This window comes from Muntiacus reevesi, chromosome 18 (genome assembly GCF_963930625.1).
Source record: "Muntiacus reevesi chromosome 18, mMunRee1.1, whole genome shotgun sequence".
In the NCBI taxonomy this organism is placed as follows: Eukaryota; Metazoa; Chordata; class Mammalia; order Artiodactyla; family Cervidae; genus Muntiacus; species Muntiacus reevesi.
Window position 1 is genome coordinate 54382196 of NC_089266.1, and position 26056 is coordinate 54408251.

At 41.1% G+C, this 26056-nt stretch overlaps 1 protein-coding gene across 1 annotated transcript in view; it reads right to left on the reverse strand.

Moving 5' to 3' along the window:
* ANKFN1 (ankyrin repeat and fibronectin type III domain containing 1) overlaps nt 1-26056 on the reverse strand; it is a 157996-nt gene that overhangs the window by 20343 nt on the left and 111597 nt on the right. Inside the window, exons 12-15 of the mRNA XM_065910764.1 lie at nt 14966-15132; nt 11994-12144; nt 10293-10461; nt 1479-1645 (exon numbers count right to left, since the gene is read on the reverse strand). Coding sequence (XP_065766836.1) covers nt 1479-1645; nt 10293-10461; nt 11994-12144; nt 14966-15132 — 654 coding nt within the window. The remainder of the gene's footprint in view (nt 1-1478; nt 1646-10292; nt 10462-11993; nt 12145-14965; nt 15133-26056) is intronic.

The following is a 26056-nucleotide window of genomic DNA, read 5'->3' on the forward strand; positions in this document are numbered from 1 at the left end:
GCCATCTTGGTCATCAGATTGTTGTGATATCATAATTCTTGTGTTCAAGTAACCTTTATTTTAATTAATAATGGCCCCAAAGTGCAAGAGTAGTGATGCTGGCAATTTGGTTATGACAAAGAGAAGCTACAAAGTGCTTTCTTTAATTGAACAGTTGAAAGTCCTATACTTAATAAGGTAAGGGGAAAAAACCTGTATGATGAAATTGCTGAGATCTATGATAAGAATGAATCTTCATTCCATGAAATTGTGAAAAAGGAAAAAGAAATTCCTAGTAGTTTTGCTTTTGCACCTCAAATTGCAAGTCATGGCCACAGTACATAATAAGTGCTTAGTTAAGATGGAAAAAGACATTAAATTTGTACAATAAGCTATTTTGAGAGATAGAACATTCACATAATTTTTGTTACAATATATTGTTATAATTGTTCTATTTTGTTATTGTTGCTAATCTCTTCCTGTGCCTGATTTATAAATTAAACTTAGCATAGGTATGTACATATAGGGAAAAATAGTATATCCAGGGTTAGGTACTATCTGCAGTTTCAGTCATCCAGTCTTGAGATGTATCCCCTGAGGTTAAGAGGGGACTGTGCATTCATTTTGTGAATTGGGTTATACTGCAGGCATAAAAAGGCTTCCCAGGTGGTGCTGGTTGAAAAGAACTTGCCTGCCAATGCAGGAGATGTAATAGACACAAGTTCAATCCCTGAGTCAGGAATATCCCCTGGAGAAGAAGATCCCATGGCAACCCACTCCAGTATTCTTGCCTGGAGAATCCCATGGACAGAGGGGCTTGGTGGGCTATAGTCCATAGGGTCACATAGAGTTGGACACCGCTGAGGTGACTTAGTATGCATGCACGCACGCACAGGCACAAAGATCATAAGATTTGTCCAAGGGGTTTAGGGGCAGTTTCAGACCAGATCCAAATTCTCTTGATGATTTCTCAGTCCCACTATCTCGAGACCCTGAGACTTCACCACAGGGCTTTTCCAGAAAAGACCATGGACAGGGAGCACATTTTTAAGCCTTTATAGCTATGCATTAAAATGTCAGTTCTGCCAGAAAGAAGTCCAAAGAACGAGAAATCTTATGTCTTGAATTTGGTTTTTCTCTGTGATATTGAATTAATTAATACAGTTTTTCTTTCTGTTGGAATTATCACCGGGCTACTGGTTACTAATATTCTGATCTCTGCTTCTTCTGGCAGTTGTTTTTCTCTTCAGTGTGGGAGACTACAGCTACCCACCACAGGGGCCGATAGAGCTCTTATTAACACTGATTTATCTGTGGCTTTTTCTTAAACCTTTGTTTAAAAACTTGCATTTCCCTGAGTTCCGCATTTTAACCAAATCGACACTGTTTGCACGTAGTGATCTTTGGCCCAGACTGCTGTTCTTCCTCATGCGTGGTTCTCATCCTCACCACCCTGTCCCTTCCTTCTTCCTTTCACCTTAGATAAAACAAACTGTTACCTGAATGAAATCTAAAACTTGCTGGTGTCTTTGTTTGGCAGCTGCAACTTCGCTGTCTGAGATTGCTTCCCTCAGGGACTGTTGGGTATTCAGAGAATCCAGCTCCACAACAGCAGAAAGGCGGCAATACAGACTAATAAATTTCTCCCTGTAGCTGCAAAAATGAACTGGAAAATGGACAAGCAAAATAAAACATGTTAAGATCTGGTATCAAAATAGAGAAATTCATACCTCAGAGAAAACAAGTTGAATGAAAACATGATTTATTAATCCTATCATTGGAAAATATTAGGCCATAAATAAATTATAAATGTGCTCTTAAGGGGCCAGTTGTCTGGCTTTAGTCAGACAGTATTCCCTTTTAAGGTTTACCAAGTCCTGGTAGGGTATGGGGAAGTGGAGTTGGCTAAAGCTGCAGTTTATGTTCAGCCCCTAAAGTTGGGCTACTACTGGGAAAATAAGTTTGCTTACCAATTTAAAGAAGAAAAAAAAAAAAGGCAAGTATCAATTTGAAACCCAGTTTTGATTGCCATGTCTGATTTCTAGTGTGTATTTTACATGTTCCTTTCCAAGGCTAGAAGTCCCAGAAGATAAAAGACATGTTTTTCTCAGGGTGTGTTTTCTGTTTTGTCTGGCTGGAAAACTTCCTAAGGACCTAGTATGATGAGTTTTGATTCTCCTCCTGCCTCTCCACTCCTCAACTCCTCTGGAAAGATGATGGAGTTAGTGCTCTGCAGACCATTTTGGTCTTCCCCTTCTTCTCTTAAATGATAATGGGCTACAAGCCAATGGAGACAGTCTAACCTTCATCTCTGCCATAGAGAAGGGAGAGAGGGGTGTGGGTCTCAGCCTGACGCAGACAGCCTGAGGTGATCAGATTTTTCATACTTCTCTGATTGGTTCTGCTCACATGCCATAACTTCAGAGTCCAGAAAGAAGAGCAAGCATTCTGATTCAAACTTGTGTAGCGCCAGACTCTTCCTGGCCAATTGCTGAGTTTGGAGATTCACTTCCCAGGAACCTCACTTACTCACTTACTCTGTGTACCTCTGACCTGTATCGGTGTGCTTCATGCTTCGGAAATAGGACTGTAATAACTCAACAGATCTGTGGAAGCATTTTTATTCTGGCTTCTTTGGTGAGGAATTCTAGGAAGAACATCTAATTACTGCCCTCAGGCCTCTTTGCTATTGATTCCGGAGACCTAGACCAGGCCATTTTGGGAAGCTAAAACCACACTACCTCAAAACGGGGCATCTGGTCATCTCCACACCTCACTGAGGAAGCCCTACTTCTCTGCACATCGAGAGATTTTGTGTACCCTACAGTTCCCATCTTACCACTGCCTGCTTCCTTGCTTGATTTTCCCTCAGGATGAAGCTCAGGTGAGGGTAAGGGTGACCTGCTCTGTTTGGATTTCCTGGTATTGAAGCGGTAGAGAAGAATGGCCCGTCCTTAACCCAGCTGGGCACTGTTTCATGGAGTGGTTTCTGATTTCAGGTAGTTTTGGTTCTGGGTTTTTTTTTTCTCTCTTCTATTAGATCCCTCCTTCTACTTCCTCTTCTCTAACACTTCCTTGTCTGCCACACAGAAGAGCTGATCTCAGTAAATGCAAATTACTGGGCTCTTCCAAAACGATGCACCTTTCATGCTTTCCCTTGATTGTACACCTCTATAGAGCACCTTCTTGACTCAGGATACAATCCGAACGTCACAGTAAAGCAAGCTGCTTGAGATCTAGGATTTTAATATATCTTCAGTCATATCTTCTATCTCGCCTTCCACCCTCTGCCTGCATTGACCCTATGCTTTGGTCAAGCTGAGCCTAGTGCAGGTCCTTTTGTACTTCCATGTTTGTGAACATGCCGTTTCCTTTCCTCCAGTACCCTTCTCGACCAGTACCTTCATGTCAGCTTCTTCTGATACTTGAATGTTCAGCTTCAAGATCTTCTCCTCAGTGAAATTTTAACTGGTACCTCTTTCACTCCAGGAAGAATTAGTTTCTGTCTTTTGTGGCCCTTGACCACCTGTTTTTAAATATACCAGGACATTTATCCTGCTTTATTGTAATAATGTGTTTATTTGACTGATTTCATAGGGCAAAAACCATATCTCCTGTTAATTTTTATTTCCTCAGAACCTGGAACACTCTAACTTCTCAAGTCAAGTGTTCGTTGTTCAGTTGCATCTGACTCTTTGTGACCCCATGGGCTGTAGCCTGCCAGGCTCCTTTGTCCATGGGATTTTCCAGGCAAGAATACTGGAATGGGTTGCCATTCCCTTCTCCAGGGGATCTTTCTGACCCAGGGATCAAATCTGGGTCTCCTGCACTGCCGGCAGATTCTATGATTTGAGCCTCCAGGGAAACCAACTTCTCAGTTAAGGTTTATTGCCTGAATGAACAATAAAATGTATGCCCTGATCCGAAGAGAGCAGACTTTTATTCCAAAGTCTCCTTTTTCCCTCTATTCTCTTTCCTCAAGGTGCATTTGATTTCCCTCTTTCAAAAGGTATATTTCAAGTCTGATATTTACTGGCTGCTCTACAGGAAAGAGTCACTGTTACTTTTCAGCTTACTCTTGACCCTTGTAGCTCCTTGAATGTGTCTTTATGCCTTTCAAGGAGGAATTATATCCTGTTTGCACTTGACAGATGTCCTCTCTTGGCTGAAGAGTGAAGAGAGTGAAGTGTCTCACAGTCTGCCTTTCCAAACCAAGTTGCAAAAAAAAAAAAAAAAAAAATCAGCTTTTTTCCCCCTTCTTTCTAAAATATGACTGGAAGATAGTGAGAGGCACTGAAGAATTTCTTTAGAGGAAATGCTATCAGTCCCATCTGAATTCTAGAACGCCAGGGTGTCCACAGCTCCCTCTTGCTGTGTCTCTCTGTGGTCAGAGCCTTGGATCAGTGGGTGGTCTCACAGTGCCCACACGGCCTGCACCACCCGCCACAGTGCGCTCCGAGGACCTTCCAACGGCAAGGACAGTGCTTCCCTTTCCCACTCTAGCGGTTTTCATCCGGAGCCTTTAATGTTCCTTTAACAAATGTGACTTTAACATAGTCTTTTGTGGTTTAGCAATGATACATTTGGTAGCCATCGCTGAGAAGGGGAGGGTAGACTGGAAGCTTCTAATTTTTTTTCTAATGTGAATCACATGCATTTTGCAGGCAAAATGGTATAAGGATACAAAAATGCATGATCCCAGACCGCATGATTTGTTAGTAATTTACAAACGAAGACTAATTTTCTGCGGTGTTTTCTCTGTCTTTTTTCTTTATAAGATAGTGACAGACTAAAATGCCGTCAGCACCGACACTGCAAGTCAGATTACGGGTACTGCAGGGCAGAAAGTATGCAGGCTTAGGTGTAAGACAGAGCTGGGTTTGAGTTATTCCTCTGCCACTCACTACCTTCATAATAGGCATCTAACCCAGGGAGCCTCAGGGTTTTTTTTATATCTAAGACAAGGGTAATAATGTCTACTTAGGATAAAACAACATAATAATACAGTGCCTGGACAGCATGTGTCACATATCAGACGCAAAATGAATTTTTGTTCACATCCCTACCCTGTCCCCCTGGGAAGAATGGGGCATTTAGTAGTTTGAATATTAGATCAGGATTGAGGTTAGAATATTCTTCTAAAGATCTCTTGAACTCAGTAGAGTCCTAATCAGTCTGGGCTATGTAGCCTACTCTGGAAGCTAAGGAACCAATAAGATTACCCTCTTAGGGTCAGTTTAGTTCTATGGTTCTCTGCCAAGGCATCAGAAAGAACCTGGGCATAAGATGCCTCTCTAAAGATTCCTGGTAGTGAACGAGTTGACAGTTGGAATTCAGGAATGGTATCCTAAATCATGAAAAATGGGCATTAGGAATGAGGGTTGGGACTGTGCCATTTCTTATAAGCTTGTGGCCTGGATTCCATTAGGCTCAATGCCTGGATATCCCACAGGCACCTCAGACAAAAGTCATCATTTGTCAGACTGAACTAACTCATCATCTTTCCCCTCCCCCAAACCTGTCCCTCCCCTCTTATTTCCTGTTTTGGTAGATGGCAGCGTTATCCATTTCAGCACCCTATTCAGACTCCCTGGCTCCTCTATCTTTCTCTTCAACCACATTAAATCAATCACAAAGTCCTATTGATTTTAACTTCTAAATTCCTCTTGCCCCTGCCTTCTCTTCTGTTTCCCTGCTGTGGCAGTCTCCGTCCGAGTTCTTATCAGTGCCCACCTGGGCCAGTCTCTTAACTGCCTCATTGCCTTTAGGCTCAGCCCTTTCTTGTGGTCCTGCAGTCCACAGAGTTGTTAAAACCCAGTAATGCCATATTATTATTCTGCTTAAAAAAATTTAATGACTCCTTATTGCTTATAGTTTTGTCTCCCGTCACACTTGCTCAGATGCCTTAAGCATCTGTCACAATGAGCTACTCAGAGTGTACTTAAGTGAGATGAATTTTCCTAGGTCTCCAAGCCTTTGTGCATTCTGTTCCTTCTTACAATGATTTTCCTTCCTGGTCTACCTTTTTTTTTTTTTTTCTGGATGTTTACTTATACTTTGAAGTTTATCTTAAATCTTATATATAACTCTGTAAGAAAGGATTAGGTGTTTTTTCTCTGAAATTCAGCAACCAACATTTTACAGAAGAATTTTCATTGTACTGGGACTGTTGGTTTAGACAATATCCCCCACTGGGTTCTAGGCTCCTAGTGGGCAGATTGTGTCCTATTAATGTCTATGTGTCCAGTCCTAGTATAGTACTTGACGTATAGTGGAAACTCAGTAAATGTTTTTTGAATGAAGCATGTAGTCGAACACTGAAGTATAAAATGCATACCAGGCTTCAAACTGGTTTTAAAAATTTCCCAGTTTCTTAATCTTGCTCAAGTCAGTCAAAATCATAGAGTCAGTGAAATCGATAAAACTCAGCTTTCCTCTTCATAGGCCTGCAGTCAGTTGTGACTGCCTACGCCGTCAGGGCAGCGTGACCTCCTCAGTATAGGCAAATCCTCAAGAGGCCACATCTCAGGACAGTTTCTAAGCGCTTTTCCTTTTATTTCTGGGGCAGCATGAATAGTGACCCTTGTTGTCCCCCAGGCTCATACTTTATAACTGCAGAGGAGTGCCATCCTCTTCCTCTCCAAAGGATTGGGAATATCAGTCCCCGAGCTGTGGGGGCTGTGGGTCTACAGTTGTACCACTTTGCCCCAACTCAGCCCTGCTCATAGAGTCTCACAGCATCCTCCTGCGTGACGGTCTCTCTCCCCCACCGATAGTCCTAGGAAGGAACACCCTGTGGGACTACCCTATTCTGCAGAGCTTATATTAAAAGCTACTTACAGTAAAGCTTATATTAAAAACTTATTCTACTCGAAAATCTCCACTGAATTTCCAACACAGTTAAAATAAAATCCAACGTCCTTATTATGATCTATGAAGCCATGAATGGTCTTCTGATGCTGACCTTCTGATATCATTTGCTATCTTTGTTGCTCTTGCTTACCTACATTCCATCTATACTGATCTCTCAGCCAAGCACACTCTTACTGTAAGGCTTTTGCACTTGCTCTTTTCATTTCATGGAAATCTCTCATCTCCACTCAAATCATCTTCTTCAGAGAGGCCTTCCCTGGTCTTCTCATACAAAAGTGCAGTCCCTGTCCTCTCAGTCTCGTCTTTTATCCTGATTTATCTTTGTTTCCAGCTCTCGCTGCTGTCTGACGTTCTCAGTGTTAATGTTTGTTGATTGGTTTACTATTTGTCTCCCCCACTGGAATATTATTAGCTCCATGAGGAGTTTGTTCATTGATTTTTCAATACTTGAAATAGTGCCTGGCACATAGAGTTGTTTTAGTTGCTAAGTTGTGTCTGACTCACTCTTTTGTGACCCCATGGACTATAGCCTGCTAGTCTCCTCTGTCCGTGGGATTTCCCCAGGCAAGAATACTGGAGTGGGTTGCCATTTCCTCCTCCAGGGGATCTTCATGACCCAGGGATTGAACCCGAGTCTCCTGCATTAGCAGGAGGATTCTTTACCACTTAGCCCCTTGGGAAGCATGGCACATAGTAGGTTACTTAATAAATATTTATTGATAAATTAATGGAGGAATGAGTGAAGAGAGGAAATTGTAGAATGGAGAGTAACAGCAGTAGGATAAAGTGTGATTGCCCAAGAATAGTGTGGGAGCCTCCCAGAAAGAAGGATAGGATGCTTGCAGGGCTTGGTTCTCCAGCGTCTTGGGAGTCACGTACTATTATGATTGATACTAAATCATTGATTGTTCCCACCCAGGCCACTGAAACATCGAGAAATGAGCCTTATGTATTTTTGCCTGTTATCGTGGCCTTTTAACGTAGAATGGGTTCTTAGTTCGCTCTCCAATAAAGGATTTTCTTTAGTTCTTTTCTCTGTCATTTATCTATCCGTGGGAAATCACTCACTTTCATGGCTTCATTTGTTACCAGTAGACTCTGGCCAAATTTCTGTGTTTAGTAACCAACTTTGTCTCCTGCATTTCTACTGCCAGTTGTATATGTCCTCTTGGATGTTGAATGAACACTTCCAGATTCAAAATGTGTGCATGCTCAGTCATGTCTGACTCTTTGGGACCCCAGGAACCATAGCCCGCCAGGCTCCTCTGTCCATTGAACTTTCCAGGCAAGAATACTGAAGCACATTTCCATTTCCTACTCCAGGGGAATCTTCCCAACCCAGAGATCAAAACTCCATCTCCTGCACTGACAGGTGGATTCTTTACCGCTGAGCTCAAGATATTCAGAGCTAAAAGCATCATATTCTTCCCCAAAGCATTTTCTTTTCTGATTTCATTATGTCTGGTAATGGTAGCAATATCCTCACAGTCTTTGAAACTAAAAACCATGGGGGTGCTTAGCAGTTTCTAAGCTTTGCCGGTCCTCATTCAAACAGCTGTCCAGTCTTGTCGATTACATCCTGTGTTTCTTACATCTATACTTGTCTCCTTTGTTTTTGTTTCTACTTTAACATCAAAATATTATTATAACCTCTGAATTATCTCCCCAGTCCTGCTTTCAATTCATCTTAAGCATATTCCTCAGCCTGATTTTTAAAATACTGCCCAATATGGCTACAACTTGTCCATACAGGTTTATGTCTGCTATTTGCTCAGGTCCTTTCTCAGATCTCAGAACAAACTGGACCACTTGTTCTTTTTCTGATTCTTTCTAAGTTCTTCTCTTATGTCTTTGCTCATTCTGCTCCCTTGACAAAACAGATTTCATTGTCGTTTTTTTTTTTTTTTTTTAGCACCCAGCCCATTCTTTCACACCTACAGCAAATATCTTGTCTCCTAGGAGGCCTTCTGATAACTTCTTTAAGAAAAGATGCTTTCATTTCATTTTTTTCAGTATCACTTAATACTTAAGATTTGAGCACATTATACGTATTTTAAAATTTAATTTGTATTTTTATTTAACTCCTACCACGGTACTAAAAAGCCCCTTGAGGGCAGAGCTGTTGTCTTAACTCATCTCTTAATCTCCCCAGTAGACACCTGATGTGTATGTGTGGACTTGAATTGAATTACTCTGACTCAAACTGTGTTTTGTAATAGCAGTGCCGTTATATCATAGACTAAAAATGCTCATTGTATGGGGAACTCATTCAATGGTCACACTCGCATTCAGGCATCTTGGGAGTGGTATGACCAGTATTATCAATCACGTGGCACAGAAAAGGTGCCGGAAAGTTAAATGATTGCCAGTGCCACACAGTAGAGGACCCAGTGCCCACAAGTCTCAGTCTGCAAGTCTGATTCAGCCTTCTCTTAGCAACTGCCCCTCCTCTGGAAAATAACAACTGCTGTTCATCAGCTTTTGAGCATGTAAACTCCTTGGAACAAGGGAAACTGGGAGACTTTATCCATTTATCCTCAAGAGATAAATTCAAATTCAGATGCCCTGGTCTCAAAATGAAATGTCAGGCAGTTGCCTTGTCTCTTGCTAAATCTGGTAGCTGGGGAGCAATCCAAAGAGAGACTGCCTTCATTTCACCCACCCATTCACTCCCACTCCCACAAATCCTACAGTCCATTTGAACTGACGGAACTCTTGTTAATTGCCTCTTATTGGCCTGTTACAAGATGAAGCATGTGGAGGAGACAAAGCCTCCCTATTCACATTTTCAGTGGGCAGCAGGGGTCTCTGTAAAAATAGAGGACCCGGGGCCCAGGCTACCCATTTTTGAAAGTCAGGATGCGATCTTCCACCATTGAGAATCCCACATTATATTCACAATATTGCATCCTGGGAGACCCTGTCAATTTCTCAAATGGTCTGTTAGAAATTTAGAGTCTATTTAATAAGTTAGCACTACTTAAAGTTACGGACCTTTTTCTGCTTTAAATTGATACACACTTTACATTTTAATTTCAGTTTTTTTTTTCCCAGTTGGAGGAAAGAGGGGGTAGGAAGAGGGGGAGAGAGGAAAAAAAGAAAGAGAAGGGGCAGTGCTTTTCATGAAAACATCAGTTCTTACATTTATGCTTTAGGAAAGCAAGGGGGAGGCAAGAACTGCAGCCTGATAACTGAACTTTCTGTTTAGAAGTCCCTCCTCTCCATTGGGCCTTAGCTAAGTTTCAGTAATTATTGCTCAGGCACATGGTCTTGGAGCTTTGCTTTCTCTCAGGCTTGTACACAGTTCTAGGAAGGGTTGTTGCCAAAGCCATCATGTGATTTATTGACCCTCCACTGGGACAAGGGGGAACAGATATAACTTTGTGATTTTATTATAAGGAGGCTGGGTTAATATTTCTAGGTGAAACAAGCTACTATACCAAGTTCAAACATCTGAAGAGGGAGGTTAAGAAACCCTGAGTGTGGGGTGTAAGGATTATTCTGTCCTGGGGCTGTGCAGACGTCGTCTGAGGCAGGGAGCAGGAGAAGAAAGGAGACATTGTGACCCATTTCCAACACCTCCTGTGTGTAGAGGCGGAAGTGCCTTGCCTGCAGAGGGACACGCGCGGAGGAAAAATAGGAGAGTTACAACACGGCACTTACATAAACAACACCAAACCGGCATAAAACATCTAACAAAATTACATGACTTTCAGCTTGGAATTTTTATACAACATAAATATTAGGGTTCAGTCCATTTAATAATGCTATATAAAATCAAGATTTAAGGCAGTAATGTTCCACATAAACTCTGAAAACAACATTTATGCTTCTTATAAAAGCAGAAAATGATTGCGTTCTGTGGGCTTTTCAAAATGATGAATATAATTACATGAAGCAACAAAAATGGATTGAATTAAAAATCCACTAGTTTCAATTTAAGTTGGTTAAGGGGGGAAAATGTAGTTTCTGGCCAAAGACTGAGAAAATTTTACAAGTACCAAAAAAAAAAAAATGTTGTATGTACTCTTAGGCAGTTGGGCAGCCTGCTCCCAATGTATGCGTAGCCCAAGAGTCACCAATGAAATATGAGCTGCTTCAGACCTGCTAAGCCCAAGAAACCCTTTAATGGTATCTACTGTCAGAAGTTGAGCTGGTATTTTTTTTTTTTCCCCTCCTCCTGTGTATATGGCCACCCCTGGAATAATCCAGTTAACTCCCCTAGTGTCTTTATAGCATCTTGTGCAATTTATTCTTTTTCAACATTAGCTGTTTTGGACTAGCTTTGCAACGTTGACTTGTAATCAGAGTAGTACTCTAATGGAAGAACACTCTTGGAGTCTTTAATCTATCCTCTTGTCTCCTTGGGTCAGAGGCCAATTCAGGTTGTGTCTCTGTTATTTAAAGAGAGCCAGTCACTCCTGTTACAGTCTCCCTGTTTGCAGGCTAAACTTGGCTTATTTTAGTTGTGTGTATAGGAATAGTATGTGTGTGTGTTGAGTGGAGAGAGATGGTAAACGCAGATCAAAAAGAACAGAATCTAATGCTACATGCTATTAGCTCACTAGACAGAGCCTAGTAAACCTTTACTCTTGTCTTCTATGCCAACAGTTTCTTTTTTTAAGAGTTGCTTATTAGTGGAGGTAAGATTTGCACATTTGGACTTAGACAAGACAGTAATTTTGACAGCAAATTTTCTGTTTGTGGAAAGATAGCATGGAACAACCTTGGCCACTGCTCTAGATGTATACTACCAGTAATCTTCTGTTCTTAAGGAAATCATTTGCAAATCTAACCACACACTTATTTATTTACGTCCCTTGCTTCATGCTCTCCTGAAGCTAAGATCTGATGTCTTTCAGGGTGGGTTAGCTAATTTTTCCTTGTTTGACCAGACCACAATGAAGTGGGGTCTGGGGACTCTGGAAGACGTCAGCATGGAGGAACTAGAGTAAAGGTGCAGACGTGCACTCGGGGTCCACGCACAGGCATCAAACTGAAACGTGCAGGTGTGTGCAAAGCGACGTGTACATCAACGACAAAATTATTCATGTGTATTGTTTCACCTCTTGAGTTTTACACCATAATGCAGTTTCCATGAGTCATAAAAAGAAGATAAAAATGATGGTAAAGACTAGTACCTGATGTAGAGGTATATTGATCTGCTTAAGGAGAGCTTTCACTGCCATCTGGAGCTCGTAGAAGAACAATTGCATGGGGCAGTCAGAAGTATGATCCACACTTTCCATAGATTCAGAGCCAGAAAGCATTTGGACCCATTCCCACTCCTCTCTGTATGTTGAGTCAAGTTAAAATTAGAAATATAACAAAAGTTCAGAACACAGCTCAGACCATTTTTAGTGTATATGTCCAGAACCTGAATAACCAATTTTTGGTGGTTAAAACTTGATGCAGTTCATGAAATTTGAACTTTTTGCCACCCAAATAGAGCTTAAAATGAGCTCTTTTCAAGTTTATTTCACCTATCAAACCACATATACCTCAGAACAGCAGGTCTGATTTGTAATGAATCAGTTTTTGAGATTGGAGCTTTGAAATATTTTGAAATAATTTTTCTTTCCCTGAAGATCCCCTGTAAGTTCTAAGATCCTACATTTTACCACAGGGGCATCTGCTGGTTAATTCAGCAGCTGGGTAACCACAGGACTCTGGTCCAACTCAGGCAAGAAACCACATGGCACATTTCAACCCTGGCCTGTTGTAATCGTGGGTACTATTTTGGTTTCTTTCCCTTTCCAAAAGCTTGAGGAGAATCACAAACAGGAACACCAGACAATTCCAATAAAAGGAACCAGGGGACACACATCACTGATTCTGTCCTCTTTTCAAACCAGTCATCTGTGTCTTTATTCTGCATGCTCCACCATCCTCCCAAATGAACTTTCCCAAATGTTCTGCAAAAAGGAAGGGAAAAGAAGGGAGGTGGGAGGAAAGCACATTGGGTTTGTCCCCTCAAAGCTGCTCTTCAAAACCATCTTGAAAAGATAAAGGGAAATACCTCTTGGGCAACATTGTTTCTATAAGGTATTTTAGCACAAGTCTCTAAACAGATTCATTTGGCCCATTTGCTCCTGACTGCAAGGAGAAGCAATATGTTCTCAGGAGCAGGCTAGGGAGGAAAGGAAAGCCCTGTTGTTTTGGGATGGAAAGAGAGGAGGTGCTAACATGTGTTCCCACCCTTCTGAAAATCCTCTGAGGGCTCTCCCTGATGGGTTATAGTGACAGGGGCTCCAAGCTATGAGCCAGAAAATGAAATTGATTGTGACATAAGCTTTGCATCAGAATATACTCTCTTTTAACCAACTCCCCTCTTAGAAAAGTTTCTGTTTTTATGATATCAGTTTCATTTCAATTCCCACACTGGAAAAGACTGTGGAAAAATATACCCTTTGTCTCAATAAGAGGAAAAAAAGAAAGAAAATTAAATCCTGTTTCAATCTGGGCATGCTGTTGGATTCACAAATAACTGAAATCTTTGAGAACCTGCTTGGGAACTATATCTTTTCTTCCATCACTGATACTGAACTAAATGAGGGATTCTGACTAGCATAAGTATGCACAAAGTCTAAAGGACCACATTGCTGAAATCGTATCTGTAATCAAATTAGAAAATAAATTACCAGGAGGAATACCATTAAACATCTACCACTAACTAATCAGTTTAGCCTTTAAGGATGAGGGAGATGGAACTGGCACAATGAAGACTGCTGGAATCTTTTGTAGAAGTGAAACTTGGATCCTTGGCAAATGGAAATTAGTTGGTACAACCACTAAAAGATAGAATCTAAACCTTTAAGACACAAACCTAGAAAATGGATGAAAGTAACCGTTGCAGAATCAACCCACAAATGAGCCTCTTGGGAAGGCTGGAGATAACTACTGCTGATTGTAGTAGTGGCCACCAGGTGGCAGACTTAAAGTCTAGGTGTGTGTGACGAGGGAAGGAAGAGAATATGGCCCCTGGTGAGTGCTCTAAAGAGCTCATGCGTCAGCATCATCTCCTCCACTGTCATCAAGGAATAGTTAGTATATATTGTGAGACACTATAGTTAATAAGGCCTTCGCACTTTAGGGACCAGATTTTAAATGGCCAAATTAGCGTCTCCTTTGGTTAAGCAAATTTGTAGGTGCAACTAGAATGATCTAAATTGTCACTGAAGCCTGACAAATTCTTTTCCAAGTTCTTTTTCTTTTCTTATCTAGTCTTTCCTTTCCGCGTTGAGCACAATTCAGTTCATTTTAGTAGACTTTCAGAGGCCTACTAGAGGGCTAGTTGTAAAGCTGGGTCAGATTACCAAGATTGGGCAACTTTTCCAAAGTTAACAGGGTAATTCACCATAATGCCAACCATAGAGCAGTTTCCAGAAACTCTGGCCTTGTTACTACTTTTCTTCCCTAGAGAACCATATAGAGCATAGGAAACATACGAAGTCCTTAGGTCAGGGGGTTAGGAGTGGGAAGAATGAGAGTAGGGAGGGTCCTTTAAGATTATGGGGAAATCAGTTACTCTACTAGAACCTATTCACACAAGTGATTTTTTAAAATACGACCTTTTAGGTTATGGAGAAAAGTTTTTGGAAATAGGAGTGTTGAAAGAAAAGGGCATCTGTTCACTAATCTTGATGTCAGTGGTTGCAGAGAGGAAAGTGAAAGGATAGTATCCTCTTTAAGTGGGTGCACTGCTTATCCTAATGTTAAAACTGAGCTATGCCTTTAACGGTAAGGAACCTGCCCGCAATGTGGGAGGCCTGGCTTTGGTCCCTGGGTTGGAAAGATCCCTTGGAGAAGGGTGTGGCAACCCTCTCCCATCTTCTTGCCTGGAGAATTCCATGGACAGAGGAGCCTGATGGGCTATAGTCCATGAAGTCGCAAAGAGTCAGACACGACTGAGAGACGAACACTTTCGCTTTCCTTTCCCTAACGTTAAAACCGAGCTGTGCCTTTGCCTTTGCCCCAGGGTGCTGGTCCCTGAAGAGGTCTCGTCATAAAAACTTCACCCAGAAGTCGCATTTCAGCTTCCTTCTGGCACATCAAACCCACCCCTTCAACCATTGTTTCATCACAAGACAAATCCAAACTTTTTATAGCTTACTTGGAAATGTTATAGTTTTCACGGATCTTCACATGACAGAGAATGTTAGGCAGCTTTTGGGTAACAAGAACTTTAATCTGGTCCACAGAGCTACACAGCTTTAGGTAACCCAGATATAATCCAGGAGAGAGACGCTGATGACTCCTTTTGTGATAGGAGAGAATATCCTGTAGGATGAAAAAGAAAACAAAAGATTACATTAAAAAACAATCTCTTTTCATTTCTTAGGCACACCATGTCATGAATTAAAGGAGCTGTAGCTAAGTGATTACTTAGAAACCTTGGATATCACCATCACGACTGTTGAGAATGTATTGGTGGTATAGCCGTCTTAACCTTCAGGAGAATTAGCCTCCAAGTCAGGTAGGCAGTCAGTAATGTTTTCTGCATGCTTATTTTCCTCAGATTTCTGCTCCACAAGTAGATGTGTGAGTTGTGACTTGGAATGGGCTGCTGGTGGTAGGAGAAAATACTAAAGAAAAATAGAATTCATAATTTCTATCCTTGGAGGGCTTATTCTTCAGCTGGGGCATAACTGAAAGTGTAAAAACTGATAAAGCAGTATAGAAAAGCTTCATTATTTCAGGATAATTGGTATCAGGAAAAGGATCAAAATTTTATAGTAAGTAGGGAAAAAAGAATTTGATTGACTGTCTTGAAAAATGAAACAAGTAATAGCAATATATCTTATTAACAGTTGAGTTATAATTGTTCACTGCTAAGTTGTATGATAGCTGGAATGCTGTTTCTAATATTTAACTTTCACAATGTGATCATGAACAGGATAATTTTTGCAAGCAGATTTGAAGGCTCCATATATTTTTTCCTCTGGCCTCAAGTCAGTCTCTTACGTGACCCTTGTTCCTTATGTGTTCTTCAGTCTACCTCTGCTAGACTCTCAGTTGTCAGTAGCTATGCATGCCATTTGATTAGGTCTCCATGTCTTCATCAGCTTCACAAACGTTTGTAACTTTTACAAGATTTTAAAGTTTACCCTGTAATAGATTTGCACTGAATTTGCCTTGTATTGGCCCATCACACTATTCCATAGGCAGCAGAGACTGAATGAAGCTGGGGCAACGAGAAGTGCCAACTTACTAAGGTTGTGACTTTTGCTTCTCCACATGACTGCAGGAACTCAGATAGTATATATTTGGTAATACAGATATAGATACTCCCTTTTCTCCATATCAGTAGTTAAGACTGTATACATTTGGGCAGTGTGGTGGTGAAATAAAGTAGGCATGATGACTCAGGAGACTGATTCTAAGAGAAGGATTCCTATATGCCAGAGTTTAGCCTGTTTTCAAAGGGGGTAAAAAGGAGGGAATCAATGCTACCTCTAGGAAGGCAAAAATGAAGAGGAAAAAAAAGTATTTAGAATGGGATAGAATTCAGCATGGAACAGAAATGTATGAAGGAGTGACGCCTCCTCTATAGAATGAACCATTTGTAACATCTAACGTGGGCTTCCCTCCTGTCTACAATGCTGGAGACTTTGGTTCAATCCCTACATTGGGAAGATTCCCTGGAGAAGGGAATGGCTAACTACTCCCATTATTCTTGCAGTGAGAATAACATATGTTATTTTGTATTGTCTTCTTTGTCCCATCCTTATTAAACATACTGAGTTTCAGGTACTATAGGAGACATTGGGGTTTCAGGTGAACCTGATATAATCCCTACTTTTAAACAGGTTAGGAAAAACAGGTAAGTAAAGGAGTGGTTACAATATACTGAAACCAGTTTATAAAAGAGGCAATGTAGGCATACAGAGGAAGGAGTATTTAACTTATATTTTTCTTCTTCTATGTTGTTTGGTTGAACTAGACTATGAAATTAATGGCAGGACTTTTTTTTTTAAATTGCTGTTTCTTTAGTACCCAGTACTATTTCTGCATATAACAGGTATGCCACATGTGGCAATTAGGCCTTATCCTTACAACAGAATGTATGAGAAAAGCAGAAGAGGGACAAAATAAGAATGATCACAATTGGGAGGAGGACGTAGCTAGCATTATAGAAAAGCAAATAAGTAACTTTTATGATATAGGGCAAAAAATAGACTTGAAAAATTTAACTTCATGATTAAGAAGGAAGGAACTCTTATATCAGGTGATTGATAAGGCTGAATTTTTTCATCTTGTCTCTTCAGAGGAGATTGCAGATAGTTAACTAGAGGAAGTTCAGTCAAGGTGAAATTTTGAGGCATGAACAGATAATCAAAGAGAAAAAGCAATTAATGAGAGAAGGAAAAATGGAAGTATTCACATCAGCAGAATTTGATGACATGCACCCTAGGGGTACTTGGTGTACAAGCAGATGTGGCCACAAACCCACAGGTCATTATTTTTGAGAAGCAATGGAGAACTGGAAAAGTCCTGAAAGACTGGAAATGGGCACATATGCCTATCTTTGAAATAGGAAGGGGAGAAACACAGAATGACCCTAGTAATTAAAGATCACCAACTTATTGATCTTTGGGAAAAATGAGAGTGGGAAAAATCAGGCAATTTGCAGTCACTGGGAGACCCTGAGACACTACATAGGAGTCAACATGGTTTTGTGATGGGCAAATCGTATGGACAACTCTAATTCTTAATAGCAAAAGAACAGGATCCATAGACCAGGGAGATGTCTCCAGTATAATCTGTAAGCTGAATATCAGGGTTGAAGATTCGTGGATGATGGGGATAGTATGATGATAGTAGGACACATTGAGTGATGGCACAGTGGAGACTGGTCTTGAGAGCCAGTCTGTTCAGCATATTTATTGATGTTCCAGACAAATAAAGAATGTGTGTATCAAATTTGTGGGTCCCAAATTTGGTGTGGTTTTGATTTTCTGGAAAATAGTAATAAAGCTCTGAATGACCCTATGCATTGGAAAAATAAGCCTATCATAATTAGGGTTGAAACTTAATAAGAAAATGTGCTTGTAAAGACCCAAACCCAAGAGTAAAAATATAGGATGGGTATGAGTATAAGAAAAAACATGTGGGGGTCAGAACTGACCACAAATAGAGTGTGAGTTAAGAACATACTGTGGTTACGTAAAAAACAATGTCACTCTAGGATGGAGTAATTCACTCTTTGATTCAATTTTGTAATGACTATTACTGAGCATCTACTATATGTTTTCCTGCCTTTACATAGTCATTTATCCTGCATTAGTCAGAATGTTTTTGGAGCCTGTGAAATGCATGGGAAGAGAAAGGGCTGTCCTGTTTACATGATCTGAGGTACATTAGAAAGGCCTCCCGAGTGAGTGAGTGCAAGTCGCTCAGTCGTGTCTGACTCTTTGCAACCTCATGGACTATACAGTCCATGGAATTCTCCAGGCCGGAATAGTGGAGTAGGTAACCATTCCCTTCTCCAGGGCATCTTCTGAACCCAGGGATCGAACCTAGGTCTCCTGCATTGCAGGCGGATTCTTTACCAGTTGAGCCACCGGGGAAGCCAGAAAGGCCTCCTAAGCCAAATCAAATGCCTGTGGTGGTTGGATGGCATCGCCAATACAATGGACATGGGTTTGGGTGGACTCGGGGAGTTGGTGATGGACAGGGAGGCCTGGTGTGCTGCAGTTCATGGGGTTGCAAAGAGTTGGACACGACTGACCGACTGAACTGAACTGAACTTATATATTGCCTGATTTGACCTCTAATCTGCATTTCTAGTCTCTACTTCCACTACGGTCCTCTTATGTCTCTTACTCCAGCCAAAATGGATTCCTTTTCCCTTCCTCATATATAGCCTGATCTCTCTTCTTCGATTCTTTATTGGTTCATGAATTCAGTCATTCTGCCAACTTTTATTGAGCATCTAGAGGAGGAAATGGCAACCTACTCCAGTATTCTTGCCTGGAAAATCCCATGGACAGAGGAGCCTAGTGGGCTACAGTCCAAGGGGTGGCAAAGAGTCAGATATGACTGAGCACACACACTGCTACTATTGTGTATCAGGTATTATGCTAGGATGTTAATGACATCAAGATCAATAGGACATGATCCTTCCTTTCATGGAACTCTTATTTCAGTTTGTGAGAGTGACATGTAAATTTTTCTTAGCCTACTGTGATGAAGGTTGTGTAATGTCCACTGTGGATGCAAGGGAGGGTGGGATCTATTTTTCCAGCTTTCACCCTCTTTTCTTTTTTAACCATGCCCTCTATGTAATTACCTATTTAATTTCTCTATTTAATTCCTTCCTCCCTCCCTCCTTTTCTGTCTTCCTTCCTTTCTTCTTCCCTCCCTCTCTTCTGTTTTTTTTCTGACTGCCCCCACCCCCGCCCTGCCGTCTTTCTCTTTTTATCTTTGCCTTGTGAACCTAACTTCACGGCTCAGCCAAACGTCACCTCTTCTACAAAGCCTTCCCTGATATTTCCAGGTAGAATTAATAGGTACTTTGTCTGTGTTTTCATAGTACACTGTTTGTGCTGCTATCAGGCTCTGGCTTAATTCTGCCTTGTATTGCCTTGATTTGTTTACATGTCTGTCTCCGTCCCTTGACTGAACTCCTTGAAAGCAAGGACCTTGACTTAATCATTTGTTTTTTCTATAGCACCTAGAAGAGTTCCTGGCACATAGTTGGTGCTGAAAAAATGTTTATTAAATATGAAGTGAGAGGCCCAGACGTAGTGGGGGTCTGAGTCTGGACCCTGGGGAGAGAACATGTTGTGCTGGTTCAGAGGAAGGGGATCCTCATCTTCTCTTCATTGATCAGATATCCTGAGAGCTTGTTAGAGGAGCAACATTAGTTGCTTTTCCATTAACTTTTGTTTTGTTGGATAAGGCATGGAAGCTGAATTGTCCAGGGTTAGCAGAGGTCATAAAATGGTGACCAGTGGCCCAAGATTATACAGGCTTCCAAGAATGTAAAGTTTCTGAATTATTTTATAACTTTTAAAAAATAAAGCAATTTTATCCAAAATTCTGGACTTTTGACTTCTCTTTAAAAATTGAAAAATATTTCAACATTGGGAGCACTTTCTTCCACTGCAATTAGCTGTGGCTGAATAGGGCTGTTCTTCAGATGAGACAAGGGCTCTCCAGATTACTGTAGTCTTTATTACTTCCACTTTTTTATATTGAGATATAACTCATATAACATAAAATTCACCCTTTTAAAGTATGAAATTCAGCGGTTTTTATTAAAGTCACAGAATTGTGCAACTATCAGCACTGTCTAATTCCAGATTATTTTCATCATTCCAGAAAGAATCCTTGCATTAATTAGCTGTCATTCCGCAGTCCCTCCTTTTCCTGCCTCTGGAACCACTCATCTACTTTCTGTCTCTATGGAGTTGCCTCCACTGGGTATTTAATTGTGTAGCATTTTGCGGCTGGCTTTTTAAACTTAGCATAATGTTTTCATCCATGTGAGCATGGGTCAATACTTCATTCATTTTATGACTGAATAATATTCCATTGTATGCACTTTTGTTTATCCATTTATCAGTTATTGGACATTTAGATTGTATCCACTCTTTGGCTGTTGTGAATACTTCTGGTCTGAACACTGATGAACAAGTTTTTGTGTGACCCCAGTTGTTTCTTATACCCAGTCCAATTGACTCATTTCCATTAATCTTCCTGATTTCAGTAGTTTTAAGCCTCTGTGTCAGGCATTCCTAGGAGGCACAGCAGGAATGTGCAGGAAAACAACAGAAAAGGACAGAAGAGATAGTTGGTCCCGAGCACCTCAGGTGTAAAATGAAGACACTGGATGTCTGCAGACGACAGGAAATGCCTGAGGAGAACAAGAGAAGGAAAGCAGGGATAGGAGGGAGATACAGGCAGGCTTCCTCACAGCTTCTCTAGGACCACAGTTTTAAAGGGGGTCTAGAGAAAAAGAGGCGGAAGGTGAGTAAAGCATCCCTGCAGATGGGAAGGGCACCAGGCTAGGCGTCAGAAGACTTGTGTCCTAGGCCCACAGGCTGATTTCGGCTGGTATGACCTTGGTGAGTTACTTCCCTGAAATCCATAGCTTCTTTTATGAATTGGACACAGATTTCCCACTCAGCCTCACTGGATTTTCATGAGGGTCAAATAGATGTGACAAAGTGTCATGAGCTTTAAAGTACAAGCGTGAGAGATTAATCTTCAGAAAAAAGCTTTACCTGTGAGGTTTCTAGTTATTGAAGTGACCCCTGAAGATAATGGTCAGAGAAACTCAGCCCCTGAGAGGGGCCTTTCTGATGGAAATACCGTGGACCCTTAAACAACATGGGTTGTAGTGTGAGTCTACTTATCCATGGATTTCAATAAATATGCAAAAATATTTGTGTAGAACAATGTGTACACTTGTATTGTACAACACTTGTATTGAAGTGGATAGCCTATCCTTACATAGGCATAAGGTGAGTAATAGTTAATGTAAAATTAGTAATGTTTTAGTTTTCTTACTGGTTTATAACTTTGCTTTCAAAGAATTCTATTACCACATAGTATGTTTCCTCTCTCATAATTGGAGAAACTGCCTATCAGCCTATCATCACAATAGATTTTTTAAAAAAGTAACAGTGTTTCTAATACTGTATTATGAATGTGACTATAATACTGTATGCCATAAAAATTTTGTGACCATTCATTAGCCCATAGGCTAGGCTACTGTGAAACAATTGGATCAATTAGGCTACCACCAAGCAATCATACTGTTGCTTCTTTATTATCAATGCGTGAATTATTATACCAAATAAATAAATATGAATTTCTTTTTCACATTACCTTTTCATTTTTGATGTCTAGCAAGGACAGAAAGGCCTGGCTTACTGCGGTCCATGGGCTCACAAAGAGTCGGACGTTGCTGAGCAACTGAACAGTAGCAGTTTGTGACAGGTGTAACATCCCCAGTGTTTGGTGTAAGACATGTTTGATAGGTACTGACAGAGAGGATTCACCATGTAAAGAGATGACATCAATTTATGGTGTTGATAAATACAGTATAGTACTGTAAGTGTATTTTCCCTTCCTTATGATTTTCTTAATAGCATTTTCTTTTCTTGATCTTATTATAAGAATATACTATGTAATACATATAAAATATGTGTTAATCAATTATTTATGTTATTGGTAAAGCATCTGGTCAGCGATAAACTGTTAGTAGTTGAATTTTGGAAGAAGAGTCTTATATGTGAATTCACTGCTGGAGGTGGGCTTATCGGTACCCCTAACTCCTGTGATGTTTGTTCAAGGGTCAGCTGTGCTTTCATTGCCAGTGACTTTGCTCAGGGGTTTCTAACTTGTCTGTACTAACTCTCTTTTCCTTCCCAGGAAAGTGTGGGAAAGGTTTCTCTTTCCCTTCCAGATACATGCGAGAGGCTTGTTATGAAGGTCTGATACTTGAGAGGGTCAGGAATTTGAATGGGTTAGACCCTGGAAGTTCCCTGGGGCCCTAAAGGATTAGTACATTAGTTGTGGGCCGAGATTTTGTTAAAGCCCTTATCTGTTTTGAAAATTCCGTTGTGGATCACATAGTCTTTATTTTTAGTCTAAATTTATACAGTTTTTCCTTACTTCTTATGTAAAGGAGAGGAAGTAGTGAAATACTCCACGGGTTGAATGAACTGATGCCTGAGGTCTCCTGGGAGAGTAGGGATGAGGAGGAGAAGAACTGGGTGTGCCTTGAGGAGAACCTAGTGTTGGCTGGCTTTTCCTGAGTAGAGAAATAATAAAAATAACTAACAGCTCAGCTATTTAGAATACTAAAAGATGCTGCTGCTAAAGTGCTGCACTCAGTATGTCAGCAAATTTGGAAAACTCAACAGTGGGCATTTGGCTGGAAAAGGTCAGTTTTCATTCCAATCCCAAAGAAGGACAGTGACAAAGAATCTTCAAACTACCATATAGTTGCACTCATTTCACAAGCTAGCAAGGTCATGTTTAAAATCCTTCAACCTAGGCTTCAGTAGTAAGTGAACCAAGATCTTTCAGATGTACAAACTGGGTTTCAAAGAGGCAGAGGAAGAGATCAAATGACCAGTATTTATTGGGTTATAGAAAAAACAAAGAAATTCCAGAAAGACATCTACTTCTGCTTCATTGACTATGTTAAAACCTTTGTGTGGATCACAACAAACTGTGGAAAATTCTTCAGAGATAGGAATACCAGACAGACCACCTTACCTGTCTCCCGAGAAACCTGCATTCATGTCAAGAAGCAATGGTTGGAGCCAGACATGGAGCAATAGACTGGTTCAAAATTGGGAAAGGTGTACAACAAGGCTGTATATTGTCACCCTGTTTATTTAACTTGTGTGCGGAGTACATCATTTGAAATGCTGGACTGGATGGCTCACAAGCTGGATTCTAGATTGCCAGGAGAAATATCAACAACAGTGTGTAGATGAAAGCATTCTAATGGCAGAAAGTGAAGAGGAACTAAAAAGTCTTTTGAGGATGAAAGAAGAAAGTGAAAAAGAGGAGAGTAAAAAAGCTGACTTAAAACTCAGTTTTAAAAAGACTAAGATCATGGCATCTGATGCTATCACTTCATAGCAAATAGAAGGGGAAAAAGTGGAAATAAGGGCAGATTTTATTTCCTTGGGCTCAAAAATCACTGCAGATGGTGACTGCAGCCATAAAATTAAATGACACTTGCTCCTTGAAAGGAAAGCTATGGCAAACCTAGACAGTGTATTAAAAAAGCAGAGATATCACTTTGCCAACAAAGGTCCATATAGTCAAAGCTGTGGCTTTTCCAGTAGTCATGTATAAATGTGAGAGTTGGACCGTTAAGGAAGGGAGCCCTGAAGAATTGATGCTTTTGAATTGTGGTGCTGGAGAAGACTCTTGAGAGACCCTTGGACTGCAAGGAGATCAAACCAGTCAAGCCTAAAGAAAATCAATCCTGAATATTTATTGGAGGGACTGATACTAAAGCTCCAATTCTTTGGCCACCTGATACGAAGAGGACCCTGATGCTGGGAAAAATAGAAGGCAAAAGAAGGGGGTGACAGAGGATGAGACGGTTAGTTAGCATCACTGACTTAATGGACATGAATTTGAGCAAACTCCAGGAGACAGTGAGGACAGGGAAGCCTGGTGTGCTGCAGTCTGTGGGGTCACGAAGAGACACAACTTAGCGACTGATCAATAACAACAGCAACATTTACTAAGCATTCACTTTGTGCTGTTCTTCTAATGCTTTATATACTTAACTCATTTAATCCTCATTAGAGACCCATGAGGTAGGTTTTATTTGCAGAAAAGGAAGGACAGGAGGTAAGAAATTAAATAACTCGTTCTCGTGACATAAAAACGGTGGAGTCAGGACTCATACTGTCAGCCTTATTCCATAGCAGTGCCTCAGAATGTGGTGTGATGAAGCAGAAAGAAGCCCAGGCTTCCAATCAGAAGGCCTAGTGTTCATCACTCTAGTGACCCTAAGAAAAAAGAATGGTTTGTGGCCTGTAATTGTGGGAATTATCCAGCCTCCTTTGGTCAATACCAAGATCTATCTCTATGTTGAATTGAATTTAACATAATTAAATGTTAAGTCTACGAGTGATTACCCTAGTGATTTTATTCACCCATTTCCTCTTTAGTGTGAGACCTGTATGGGAAGGAGGGGAGAGAGAAAAAGTAGAAGGAGGAAAAAGGAGAGTAGGGGGTGGGTGGGAATGACATCAAGCAGGAATGTGCCAGTCAGTGGGGGTAAATTTTCCACTTGGATCTGTGTGGAAACCTGATCTTGCCTCTATTTTTGGTCTCCTTCTCTAACAACTTTTTGCCAGACTGAAATTTTTCTGCACCTGTAACACATTTTTAATGTAATAAGTCTAGGAGAAACCAGGTATTATATCATGCTGGGGCCTGTGATGTGTTTCGTTTCTAGGAGCAAAGGTAGCCCAGACTCCAGTTTATCCCTATAAGGGATTAGTGTATTAGTCACCCTGTAAAAGCTCAATTTATTATGATTTTTTAAATGTTTCTTTTAGCACTTACTTATAAAAGGTGAAAGGGGAACCACGAATGTGTCTGTGTTCCCTGCTCCCACCTACACCTACACACACACACACACACACACACACACACACACACACCGTCACCCTCTATTAATTTCATATGAACCCAAATTCCATGAAACCCAATCCAGAGGTATTGGTTTTGACAAGTTAGCTTACCTTTGCTGTGATGGACTTCATCCTGGTCTGGGCCACAGGAGTATAGAAAGGTGAGATTATTGTACTAGCCACCCCTCAGTGGAGGACGGACCTAAGTCAGCAGGTGTTTAGGGTGATCATGTGGGGTTACTGGGTCAAGACTTAGGTTTGGGTTGTGAGATTGAGCCCTTTCCCATTATTCCAGGTTGGCCGTCTTGTGGATATATGCCATTGGTTATGTAGGCCTTACGGCCGTTGTTTCTCCTAGCTTTACCACACAACTGGGGAGCTCTACAGAACTCGTTCTTGTCACTGGGTTTAAAAGAAGGAAAAAAACAAAACAGCTTGAAGTCCATGTTCACATAAGAACATGTGAGGGCCCTTCCCTGCTGGTCCAGTGGTTAAGAACCTGCCCTCTAAGAAGGCAGGGCATGTGGGTTTGATCCCTGGTCAGGGAGCTGAGACCCCACAGGCCGTGGGGCGACCAGAGAGCTTGTGCGCTGCAACGGAGACCCAGCACGACAAAAAAGGAAAGAAAAGAAAACAGTGTCTGTGTGTGAGAGAGAGAAGACGAGAGAGAGAGAAAGAGAACACCAGAGGCGGCGGGGTGGCATGGAGCGAGCGCTGAACTTAGGAGCCCAAGATGTAGGTTTGCATTCCAGCTCTGCCATCCAGGTGAGAGGCTGGATCTCAGCTGCCTGCTGGTTGAGTTTCGGTGACTATTTAGTTCTCTCATCCCCCACTCACCAAAAGCCTAACTCCTGCCCCCAGATGTGATGTTATAACACAGCAGGACGAAGCCTGTTTCCAGTCAGAAGATCTGAATTCAGATTTCAGCTCTGCCATTTTCTAGCTGTATGTTTAGAGGCAACTCCATGTTTGATGGGGCCTGAAAATAACTCCATTTTTCATGCTTTCCTTAAGGAAGAGAATATGAAATTATGAATGTGAAGTTGTTAGGGGCTTTGAAGGGGCGTGAAGAATTGAAG